Genomic DNA, 13,302 nt, shown 5'->3' with positions numbered 1-13,302 from the left:
TACTGCTGCTTCCAGTCAAATCCTCTGATATTTCCTGTTGGCTTTAGGACCATTCAAAACCATAAGACATGGTGAAAATCAACTGCACTGTGCCAACTGGCTGGGTTGACACAGAGCAGACAACACTGCAGAGATAACAGGATGAGGATAGATTCATCTGCCAGCAGTGAGTCAGATACTATCCCCAGCTGCTTGGCATGCAAAGTGAGCTCAGACCTCTTCTCAGGCAGGAAGTTTGCCTAGTGACTAAACATTTTTGGAGGCATCTAGCATGACAACGTGTGAACTTGTCTCCACTTGCTTATTCCGCTTTCATACAAACTCAGCCTTCTCAGACCATGACACCGCAACACAAAGTATTTAACCTGGGACAGGGCAGATTATTTGCTGCCTTTTGCCGTCCTGGCCTAAATCTCACAACAGCGTGTTGCTGCTTACATGCACACAAACACACACACACACACACACAGACTAACAGGCTTAACTAAGAGACAGCATGTGATATACACAAAGTCTTTACCCTCTTTAAATTGTCTTAAATTTCTTGTGTGTCACTGTGTCAATGACAAAACAATGATGGGACATCATCATCAGTAACAAACATCAGTGCAGTAAATCAGACAAACTGGTTGGCAATTACTGACATGACTGTGTATATATGTTGTTGATTATGAATTAACCGGAATGTGAAAAGAGTGACTGTCTGCCTGAAAGCCAAGGAGAGTCTTGTGATGTTTTTGGTATCTGGTGTGTGGTGCTGGGAGATGGGTGAATAATGTATGAAAGGCTAATCAGAATCAGAATCAGCTTTATTGGCCAAGTTTGTGTATATAAACAAGGAATTTGACTCCAGTTAGACTTTGCTCTCAAGTACAAAACAAACACCTAGCAGTAAGAACATAAAACATACTATATACAAAAAGATGAGGATAAAAAAGAAAAAAATACTATATACAATAACAGTGAATCTGTGGAATAGTGCAATGACAGTGTAGGTAGACCAAGACTTTTAAAAATAAAGAAAAAAAAAACAGTGCAAGGCAATGCTGTGTAATAGACAGATAATAATGATACCGTATGGTTAAATAAATGAGATAGATGAGCACGACATCTGTGATTGTCACAGTCCAGTGTAAGGATGGGGGGCTATTTCAGAGTGTTCAAAAGAGTGACTGCTTGGAGAAAGAAGCTGTATTTGTGCCGGCTGGTTTTGGCAGACAGTGACCTGTATCGCCTGCCAGAGGAAAAGAGTTTAAGCAGTTTGTGAGGGATCTGCAGAGATCTTTGTTGCCCAAAGAGTTGTGGAATTGGTGGCCTTGAGTGGGGTTTGAACCCAGGTCCCCTGCGCTGCAGGCTGGTGGCCTTTCCCCAGCTCCATTCAGGAGAACAGAGTGAAGATGTAGTGAGTTAGTTTCCTTATAAAGTGATCTGATTCACATGCTTGGAGAGAGCAAACACACACGCACGCAAACCCTAGAAAAGGCCAAATAAATCCAGCTGTCTCTTCAAAGAGCAACATCTGAGAATAAATTCTTCAAGCAGGCAGAGAAGTTTGAACACTCTGCTTACCTCTACATACGTAGCTGACAGAAAAGCAAACAGTCAGAGAGGAAGATGAGACTCTTTCTCCCCTGAGAGAGAACCCAGGATCCACATGGGCAGAGGTGGATTGTGGGGCAGTAAGACGTGCCAGGGCTCGCTAGTAAAAGTAGGTCAACACATCTGACAGGCAGACAAGAACCTATCGTCACCGTTTGGAGGAAAAGGGGGAGGGCAGAGCGTAAACGCCCAGCATTAGAGGACTGAACGTGTTTGTGTGGGCACATTTGCGAGTGCGTTCTAATTTTCCTCCACATCGAAGCATGGAATAACGCAGAGCAGCAGTTTGCTCTAAAGCCTGCTGATCCTCCATAATCCTCTCCACTGGAGCATCCACAGTGCAGTCGGGAGACAGTGGCTGAACTGGTGAATAGTTCTCACATACACAAACACTTTTTGGAACTGGACCCGCCACTTTACCCACCTTATGTTAGGAGTTTATGCTTCTTTTTCTTCTGCAGCTAATAAAACACCAATGAGTAAATCAAAGCTCAAATCAAGCTCTACAATGTGCAGTTAAGAAACAGGAAGCACTGAAAGAGAGTCTTAAAATAAATGTATTAATTTACGAATTTACAAAAAGAAAATTTTTCTTTTTGTAAATTCATAAATTGTAAATTCTCTTGCAGCAACATTGTTTCTTTTTCCTGTGTTTTTTTTAATATATATTCTTCATAGTTCTATATTATAACAACCTGCTCCTCTCGACTGAAGTAAGCAACATGCAATCGGACCATTTTGTGTGGAAGAAGCGTCAAATGACACACCAGTGAGTTTTATGCTCTGCCAGCTCGCGCACAGAAATCCAGCTATGTCAAACTTGCTTTGTAGTACAACTCAGGGGTACCCAGTCGTTCTTGCACATTTGGTTCACATTTTTTTGACATCTGGTCACTTTCGCATTCTGTTTACTGAAAACAGTTTCTGGGCAGTCGGGCTGAGCGATTTAAGTGAATTTCAAAACGTTTGGCTTCTAAAGATTATGAAAACAAAACAACTAAGAGATTAATCAATCATTCTTATCAAAAAATGATAACAACAATAATAATAATAATAATGTTTGTTAGTTACATATGATTGTAATTTTCATTTGTAATCAACAAACTCATTTCGAGATAAGGGTATGTGAAAATCCAGTGGATCCAGATATGTTGTGAACGGGCAGGAAATTGTAAATTAATTTTAAATATAAATGCTCAAACATCAACATTCACAGATATTGAAAGAAAGTATTATACGTTATGTTTATTCAAACAAGTGCTTTCATATGATTTAATTTACTGTCTTTGTTATATAAACACAGCAATTTATGTTATATAAGCTTTATTATATAAGCTTGGATTAAAAAAAGCTCTGTTCAAGCAATGGAACAGCAAAGTGCTACAAACTAATGTCATACTCGTGTTCCAAGATAACTCAGTTACTGGCTTACTATTTATTCTTGTTAAAGTGCTATCATAATAAAACGCACCGCCACAGGTGCAGGAGTTCCTGGAAGTATGACACCAGTTCATCCTGTTTCTTCTTGAAGCCCGATATTCTCAATTTGATAAAACATTTGAGTTCATCTAGTAGAAGTAAATGCCTCATATTTGAATAATCCACATTAGTTTAGGCTATTTGTAAAGCTTGTTTGTCTTTCCAATCTATAAAGATCCTTCTTTGACTAAACCAGCTCTGTGACGCACATAAATCCTTCAAAATGTACACAGGAGCCTTTTCTCTAAGATGTAATGTGAATGAACAGGCACACCTCTATTTGGAAGCTAGCCTGTAGTGCCAAGATGGCCAAGTCACCTGGTGGAAGAAAGACTGTAGCTCATGCAGGGTTATTTTCACCTAATATTCCTTCCGCCCACTTAGAGCAAAAGCCATTTTCATCCAGAGCCAAACCTGTCAGTTAGAGATCGGAGTATCATCTACCAAGTCATTGATGCAACAATTCACATAATATCACTGCAGCCTCCACAAACATAACACCAAGTGAAGTACATGCAACATTATCTATACTGTTCAAGAGCAAATGCAAACCTTGAGACATCACAAGCTTTGAGTCTCTGAGCGCAGACACTACGAATCAACAGTCTTGCCAAACGTGCTGGACTTGATGATGAGCCCTTCTTGCAGCAAAGAAATAGATTTGTGTGCCTTCTGTAACTCCTGGCAAATAGTGTTTTTGTTTCAAGATGAAATTAGTGTATATCAGAGAGAATTGTGTTTAAATTGACATTTTCAGTTCAAAACAATGCTTGTGCTATTTCACTTACAGACTAAAATCAAAAATCAGAAAAAAATGAATCAAAATACATTACTGGGGGAGGAGTTTTCATCAATGCACTAATGAATATTATAATTAAATATATAGATTACCATACAGAATATATGAAAGGCTGACAATAGACAACATAACATCAAAACAATACATGAAAACTCATCTTGCTTGATTAAAAAACAAAAGAAAAAATAAAAAGAGAAGGGGTTTTATCACATTTAGAACTAACTGTAAAATGCCTGCATAACATTGTCAGAACTGAAATTAAACACACATCTCTTCTCTAATACCGGGCCAGACAAAAGACTCATCATACCCACAGCATGATGGCCACAGTGAAGCTGCAAAGCACTGCATTTGTCCCAGTCAGACAGGGATCAAAGAGGCTTGGGAATGCGACATCAGGAACATCCAGGACAATAGGACTGAGGGACGCAGCCATGTGATATAATGTAATTTGATAGGAAAAGCCACTTTGCCAGTGTGATTGGTGGGTGGGGGGCAAGAATAAATGTGCATTCTTTGTCAGTGTGTATGCATCAGCAGGCACAGCAGGAGAATAAAAACTCATCAAACATTCACATCAGTACATAGCGTACCAGTATGGTGCAGTGTGGGGATTTACCACGCGCAGTCCCGCAAAAACTGTGGTGTTCTAATGAGGGACGACACAGCAAGTTTTTAAAAACAAAAGAATGGAAACTCACATAAATATTCTGGTTTTGAAAATCTCTTTATACTCATACAGTGATACCTACATAATTAGCAAATCTTAAGTAACGAGCCTACTGCACATTGCCCATTTGATTCAGACATATCTAATAATTTTGGCCTGTGAAATAACGTAATGATATTTTGCATTCAGCTTGAGGAAAGCACATTTGATGGCACTGAGGTGTCTTCATACGTAACTTAAGCAAAACATATCTTTTTTAGCTTTAGTACACAATGTTCCTTTGTAGCCCTGCGTGTCAGCTATGGACAGACATCGCTCTGTGCATTGCCCTCCCCCCCAGGCACACATAGCCACAGTCACACACTTACTGCTCAGGAGACTAAACCTTCAACAAAAAAAGAAGACAGGAATAGTCCACCACATGCAGTACAAGCACAGCCAGTCAGTAGCAGCAGAAGGTAAACAGTAACTAGCAGAGCAAGAGGGGGAAGGGAAGCGAAGAAACCAGAGCATTTACTAGAGAAGAAAATAGTGCCTTACTCTAGGAGGGCAGGAAAAAGCAAAGAAAATCCTGATTTAACAAACTCAAAAATATCTATCTACATATAGATATATAGATAAATATATATATACACAGTATCCAGCTACCATTTCTGATAGTAATGTCTTGAGGTGCCCAAGAACAACTTGAGAAGGAAATTGTTGAAGCCTTAAACTCATAACCAGCAATTAATAAACCTGGCAAACCACTTGAACTGTTAATTACTCAAGACATGTTTATTATATAATCACAAAGAAAAAAAAGAAAAAGAAAAAAAATAAGGTATCTTCAGTCGTCAAACAGTCAAATCAATCAGCTATTTTCCCTTTGCCATACCCTCTTCTCACACAGGCAAACACATACAAATGACTAACTGTGTTAGTGTGCTGACGCAAACCTCCACCTTTAAAACCTAACAAACTCCACCCTTAGAATCCTATTCATTAACGCAGTAAACAGTTGAATTTTCATTCTAACCACTAAAAGAGCCTCAAGCCACTGGTCTGCATTCAACACTTACTGGAGGCCAAACTTCCCAGAAAAATGTTATGTAAGCAGCAGGATCCTGTGAAGACGATTTTGCTGCCACAAAACAAAGCAAAGAGTATCATAATTTTGTCTTTCTGCAAAATGGTGCTGTCATGGGACTCACTGCAAGCTTTTCAATGATATGTCATGCTGTTTTTATTGACAAATTTACAAGAATGTAATGTGAGTTGATGACATCAAAGGCACAATACAAAATTATGGGGCAATTCTGAAAGAGTTGCAGATTGCAAGTTTAACAAGCTTTACATTGGGACACGAACAAAGTGAAAGACAAGATGGACCATCACAAAGCTGAACATCTGCTCTTCATCTTTATTTAAGGCAAATAAAAATGAAGAAGACACTTAACAGACTCAGACCAGACCAAACTCAGATCAGAGTCTGAGTTTGCTAAAATTACGGTGTGCTGTTCGACAAATTTAACTCGTTGTCATGACTGATAAAGCCAAGAAGGATCAAGAAGCTAAATTTTCTTTCATTCTTCATGGCGGATCAAGTGTTAAATGTGGTGAACAAAGCAAGAGATTCAGGTCACATCACCAGGGATGAACTTATTTCATGATGACAACGTGCAGACAAGTCAATATGCTGGCACGAAAATTCCCTACGTGCTACAAAGCCCACTTGCGTTCCACCCATTAAAGGAAAAATAAAAATGCACACAGAATGTTGCTCAAGCTCCTAAGATGGACAAGTGCATAACAGAGGTTTGTGACCAACAATAATCCCATCTTTCATGCCATGTTGAAGAATTTCCAATACACATTTGTGTGTCAGTAAATTTATTAAAAGATGTAACTATAGCCTGCACAAGCCCAAAGTTGTTTATGTAATTTTTGTGAGAGACCTTTTAATCACTCTGTTTCTTGAATAGTTAAATTAAAATAAGCTAAAAAGACATACAGTAGACTTATAAAGTAGAGGTTCTACATTGTGTTTTCTCTTATTCTACCAAATCTACAATTCTGTTAACCACACAAAACACACTCACAAGCATCTCATGTTCATTATAGCATCTCTGAAATTGTTATTGTCATTTAGAATCAAACTTGTTTTTCACCCAGTCCTACCTGTGAGCGCTCACCTTTAGATACCGTACCTTGGTGTGCTTCTTTCACCTCAGGTGATCACTCACTCTGACTACTGCACATTACTCATGTTATAACAAGTTCCAAGTGAAAGCATTAATGTACAGAAAGACATGCAACTGGGAGACAGGAAGGCCGGCAGGCAGGCAAGAGAGCTCAGCGTGTTCAGTGGTCTCTATGGCCAGTGGGCAGGAACAATAGTGTGCTCTGGAGTGCCAGTACAGTTCTGTGTCCTCACACAAAACCAGAGCTGCCAGCCTGCAGTGCTAAACTTTGGCCCGATACAATAACAACAGCAAGATGGACTCTCAGTTCCTGAGCCTCTAGTTTCTAAGCCAACAGTCAAGGAAAATGTTTTAATCACCAGATTTTAAGCCAAAGATTTGCAAGGTACAATGCACCCACCAGCAGCTGATTAGACCCAGTCTCTCAATCAGAAGACGGAAGTATTGCCACAAGCAAGATAAAATCTGATTTCGGTGTGTATTTATTTGTCTTATGATTTTACTATTATTATCTGGATTAATCAACACATAGACAGTTTATAAAAGATAGTTTTGATTAAACTTAGAAAAAAGACGACAAGCAACTGTGTCTGAGAACAAGGGGCCTGGACCTGGTTCGCTCACTGACGAGGATGATTCTGTAGTTTTGACATGTTGGTCAAATGTTATCTTGCTGACAGATAATCTTGTGGCTTTTTTGTTTTGCTTTTGAGAGATATCAAAGTCCATTCATTGTAAGTTCATCAATGCTTAACATGTCTTTGTTAAAAGAGAGAGAATCTTACATATTGTTTAGTTGAGCGGTCAGATATGCTGTACCTTTGCTCAGAAAGGGAGTCAAGAGAGGACAAAAAACAAACTAACCAGATAACCCTTTAGTAACAAAATACAAAATGGATACAGGTCTTCACTGGATTGTAAGTACGGGTTAATTTTTTTCCATCACGAGATCCTTTTATACTGCGAGACACGACAATCACGACATAATTTACTTTTATTGGGAAGCTTTTACTGCAAAGTAACACAACCGGTTGTTGTCAGCTCGAGTAGTGCTGGGTTCACTTTACATGCCTCTGTACTGCAAGCTAGCAAAGCTGGCCAGTCAGTTTAACACACAGCGAGGCTGATTTCTAAACAGGCAAATTATTAAAATATTGTACAATAAAACACCTAACATTGGCTACACAGGCAATATCATGAAGTGCAGAGAAGGAATCGAGTTGTTGTGCTGGCGGGGATTCCCAATAGCCTAGACAATTATTTGTAGTTAGTAGTTGTGAATAGCTCTTATGCACAATATTATTTTGGCCAATGTTTAACAAGTTTAGTTTAACAACTTTAAACTAATTTGTTTTCTTTTACTTCTAGACCAGTTGGTTAGGCCAAGTTTAAATTTCCCTTCAAAAATTAGTCTTATTATTATGGATTAGTCTTATTATTTGGTCAGACTGATCTCTTGTTCACCTGATCATGACTGAACATGAAGTCAGAATGCGGCAAACACACTGTTAAAATAATATGGGGTTAATACTGGAGGTATTCACCTTCAGATTTGACATACTCATTTACAATTGCACTAGATTATCCTCACAAGAACCAGACATTCAGCAGGACAATACCAGAACAACAAAGAAGTCCACTAAAGAGGGCTGAGCTAAGAGGAGAGAAAAATAAGCAAATGCAGTTAAACACTGGCTGGGAGGCAATGAGCAAGAAAAAGTAAGCAACATTGTCATGTCCCAAGGCAGGCTTTATTACCTTCCATTTTACTTTCAACTTCCCTCCCCTTTCATGGTTGGGATAGCCAAAAGCACACACTTAGCCTTCTCTGTCATTTACTCTCCGTGTCCAGTACAGGTGCTGGTGTCTGCTTGTGGGATATACAATCAATACTATCAGTAACAACAGGCTCCCTGGCCACTGATGCACATGGCCAACACAAGGAGGATCTACTTATACAACAACTGCCCCTAAAAGGGAACTTTTACGATGTGGAAGGAACACATAGTTCTTTTCATGAGAGGGTCCTCTAGCTATGCTTTGACTTTCCACTTTGTGTAGTTATAGAAAACACCATTCAGACAGAGGAGCACACAGTCAAGAAATATTTCAACTCTTTGCTTATTCATAACAATTTCACTTCAGTGTGAGTGGTGAAAGGGGTTTTACCATTAGCATGTTGACTCACCATGAGCTTCACATACAAGTTTGCTCAAGGACTTAAACTGTTATTAGGAAAACTCTGACCTGGCAGCAGAGGCCAAGTAAAATGTCATACCGACCATCTCAGCCTATAGACAATCTAGGGAAGAAAACGGGTTTGACAAGCAAAACCATGTGGTGTCCTCTTACTGGGCTGGTGTCAAAACACATCACACATTCACTTTTTGGGGTATAATAAACAGAAGCAAAAGACACACATCAGTATTTTAAAGAAATTCAACTGCTTCAAAAGCATTTAAACATAAAAGTTAGCAGATTCAACAGTACTGGATGGACAACTTCATTTTACCAACACATGCGGGGAGAATTGTGATGCTTTTCTAGTTCAGTTATGCTATGGATGATTAGAGTGTCTGCACACTAATGGCATATATTATAAAATCCCCAGTTGGTCATTTGGCTGCAGAATTATCTCTTGAGTGCTAATCATGTTACATAATAACAATAATCTTCAAATGGCTGTGAAACTAATAAGCCTATGACACAAGGACAGAATGAGATGATGAGAAAACATGCAGTTGTTTCTCTCAACCCTGTACAAATGCAATGATCACAGTCCCATTGGTTATTTTGAATAACAGCAGAATCATACTAGCTGTTTGAGAGAAAGTCCAACAACAAATTCTATCAGTTTATAAACTGCAATAAGGGTAACTACAGAGGGAATAGATGACACACTCAGTTGATGCCTAGACACTGAGGTTAAAATCTAAATGGGGGGAAAATATATGTGTGTGGTAAACTATAATTACTGACAATAAACCTGGCTGGAAATGTTCACCCTCACACAAGCACTTTCGAGCAGACATGCAAACATAGTACGATCTCTGTTGGTGACTCTGTGAGCGAAGGGACAGCATGACACACACAGAATACACTCGACTGTGCCTGTCTGAACACATAGGGATCTCTTGCTGGGCAGCTAAAGCAGTCTAATAGATGGAGGAGACAAGACGTCGTCATACAAATAAATACATGTCATCTAAACTGGAAATGTCAACATTAACCATGACCATTTCAAGAAACACTCGATTATACATATATATATATATATATATATATATATATATATATATATATAAACAGCAGACAAATCACAATAACAGAATGGTGCTGCCCCACCAGAGTCTCTTGCCACCAGTCACCTAATACAGGAACCACTTTCCGCTTAAAATTACTAGTAATTTGGAAATCATTGAATTACTGCAAGAACTGCACTCCCCATTTCTCTGTTCCCTCTGGGACGTGTGAGAGTTGGCACAGAGGAGTGAGAGGCCGACAGGAGCACACTAAAAGGGGTGCACATTAATAATGAAGTCTGCACATGTGGTTGCATGGTCATTAGTTAGTTTGTGGGAAAGTGAAGAAGCGCACTGAGGTTTTACGTCAACGCCTGATATGCAAGGCTGTAATCAAATGTAGTCGTTACCAAGGTAAGCTGTCTCATTCATGAATTAAATCTTTAATTCAACATTTCCTTTGACCTTTGGTGAATTTTAACTGTGAATATGTTTATCCCTGAGTCAGTTGTGCTAAAGTTTACCGGCCTTTAGCAGGCAGAGTGCAGCATCCTGCTAGTTGCTACGTTCAGATTCTTGTCCATTTGCCTGCTATTAAAATCAAAATGTACACTAAATCTTATCAGAACAACACCTGAAAAGTCTAATCTATGGGAATGTGATCATTTATCAGAAAAAAAGGGTACAATGGTTACGAACAGAGACTAAGAAGAGGATTGAGGTAGGATTTTTCTTTTCAGTCAGAACAAATATTTAGACTTACTTTACACAAGTTTGCATCTCTTTTGTAAAACATAAATACTATGAAGGTTCTCCACCAGATTGTGGACCGAAGACAGTTTTACTTGAGGACATTACATAACACTTATGCTTGTAATGCTCAATAAAACACAAGCATTCAAATTTGTTTCCGATGCTATGAGGAACCAGGGAGAGGAAAAAAAGCAAGACTGGTTTTAGACTATAATGATAAGGGACTACAAATATGAATAAAGAACAAAATCTTCTAGCTCACTATGATGTCAAGAAAAGGGATGGTGACAAGTTATCAAAAACAAATGACAGGGACAGTGGAGAAAGAAACAGCCTACAGGCCTCTTGCTGGATGGTTTGCTGCCCCTGAGTCACCAATCTGGATTAAATGTGGCATGTTAGCTGGCCTGTTAATCCCATTTCACAAACTCTGGGTATTGTTATGGGTATTGTTACCTGTTTTGTGCCTCTGAGATTAAACAAATTCATGAGTTGAGATAATCTATCAGATGTCGCTGCAGCATGCATGTCCTCTGGAAAGGAACTATACATACCATGCTTTACAGTGGAGCTTATGCACATTGTTGAATGCAGTAACAGAACTGTTACATCTGTGAAAGCACAATGATTTTTAAAGGCAATAAGGTTACTCTGCTTTTCCTTCTTTACACAAACTGTAAAGGCAAGATTCTCAGACTTTTGCAGTAATCTTGAATCCCGTGCTGTAGCATATCTACACTTATTTGTCAATCAACAGGAGGTTAATTTGACCACCACTATTTGTTTTTTAAAAACCCCACAGAGAAATAAAATTATGTTTTGTACCATCATAAATCTTTTTAAAAAATGTCACTAAACGTATTTCTTGGTCAAGGCAAACATTAGAAGGTACTAAACAAGTAGAGATTAACGTTTGTTTGATTAGGTTAGCTAGCTATGCTGCTAGTTAACAGCTGGCTAGCTAACCTGCTGACCCACTAAAACTACTGACTTTATCTACCGGTTATGCATAGAACCGACCAAACCATGACCATGCTGTTCTTCTGAGTTAGGTCAATTAAACACATCACCACACAATGTAACTAGCTGATATGTTAGCTGTGTAGGAGGATTCGTGTCACTGACCACTGATGACTGACGGATATTATGCGGTAGAAGACATCAAACACAGCGACGTGACAGGCAGTTTAACTATAAAGAAACGTGGTGAACCCATGATTGCGACTGTTATGTGTTTGCCGTAATATTAATAACGTGAATGGAGATGTAGAAGTCGAGCTATGCTTACCAGCACAGGAGAGCTACAATGAGGCACACCAACAAAACGCGCAGCCTCTTCATTATCTTCCCGCGGGGACCAACATCCTCGCTCTTTGGGTTTCTTTCTAATCTCTCACAGCTACACAATACACCGAAGACAATTCTTTTATGTTGTCTTGACTACAAATGAACAAACGACTGTCTTCTGCACCTAAAACCTGTAGTTAAGGTGTGCTAATTTTCATTGTACAGATCAGTTGTCCGCTTTCAGTAGCAACTGCTGTTGACGGGTAGCTGATTCGAGGTAAGTTCAACCCCAGCTTCTCGTCTGTCCAATAAAACCCGAGCTGAAGATTTTTTTGACCAATCGTAGGACACGCAGCGACAACATATTTGATAAAACCCCGCCTCTTGGCCCGAGAAGAGATGGTGTGGAGTTGTGTCGTTGGCGTGCAGTATTGATGTGAAGCAGGACGCGTCATCTATTTCTTAATACCCAAATCACCAAACCACGCAATATTCAAAGTTATTGCACAATCAACAGATGTCAGACGGTTCAATATAAATGACTGGTATTGGTAACTGTTTCGGCAAAGGCAATAATGGGGGAGTTCAAATCACTTGATGAGTTGGGTGGTGAGTGCTTGAAGAAATGTGAACATTGTGTACTTTTGTCTTCATCGTAAAACACCTTCATATTGAACAAAAATGAATGTCCAAATAAACCCTGAAAGCCAGATTCGTGATTAACACTCAAGGCTCAGTGCACCAAAATTTTATTGTTTCATTAAATTATCCAACTTTTAGAAATGATTCCACCGATCATTTAAATTAAAATGAGATTAAACTATCCTTGTTATTATTATTATTATTATTATTATTATTATTATTATTATTATTATCTGAATTAGAATAGGGTTTAAATCTTTGACGATTATAGAATATAACAATATCACCCTGCCTAAAAAACTCTTTATACATGTATATATTGTCAATCATGTCGTCTTCATTTTAATTTGTAACTTGTATTACTCAGTTATACATTTGTTATTAAAAGGGAGAATTTGATTTGATAATGTGGTTCCGTTTACGCCACAGAAATACAAAAAAACTACATGTCCCAGAGTGCAATTTGACAAGCTCCCTAAATATATGCCTTTACTTTTAATTGTATCTAATAGTTATCGACCAAATAACACTATTTTAAAAAACTAACTTAAATTATAGTAACCAAAAATAGAATCAATCCCGCGAGGTTTGAAGTAATATATTAAAATATTTTAAACAGGCGGGGTCCTAAACTTTCGATATTGTTTA

General features: G+C 38.6%; 1 protein-coding gene across 5 annotated transcripts in view; it reads right to left on the bottom strand.

Annotated features, from left to right (window-relative positions):
* suco (SUN domain containing ossification factor) overlaps window positions 1-12,281 on the bottom strand; it is a 40,053-nt gene extending 27,772 nt beyond the window's left edge. For 4 of the 5 annotated variants that reach the window (XM_046392874.1, XM_046392875.1, XM_046392876.1 and 1 more), the window contains exon 1: window positions 12,014-12,281. In XM_046392874.1, the coding sequence (XP_046248830.1) occupies window positions 12,014-12,066 (53 nt within the window). In that variant the 5' untranslated portion in view covers window positions 12,067-12,281. Of the gene's footprint in view, window positions 1-1,569; window positions 2,034-12,013 lie in introns of those variants that run through there. The other variant, XM_046392878.1, reaches the window with a different exon arrangement.
* Window positions 12,282-13,302: the final 1,021 nt, after the last annotated feature.

Source organism: Scatophagus argus, chromosome 6 (genome assembly GCF_020382885.2).
Source record: "Scatophagus argus isolate fScaArg1 chromosome 6, fScaArg1.pri, whole genome shotgun sequence".
Classification (NCBI taxonomy): domain Eukaryota; kingdom Metazoa; phylum Chordata; class Actinopteri; family Scatophagidae; genus Scatophagus; species Scatophagus argus.
The sequence above is the reverse complement of the archived record's forward strand: the minus strand, read 5'-3'. Positions and strand labels throughout refer to the sequence as shown.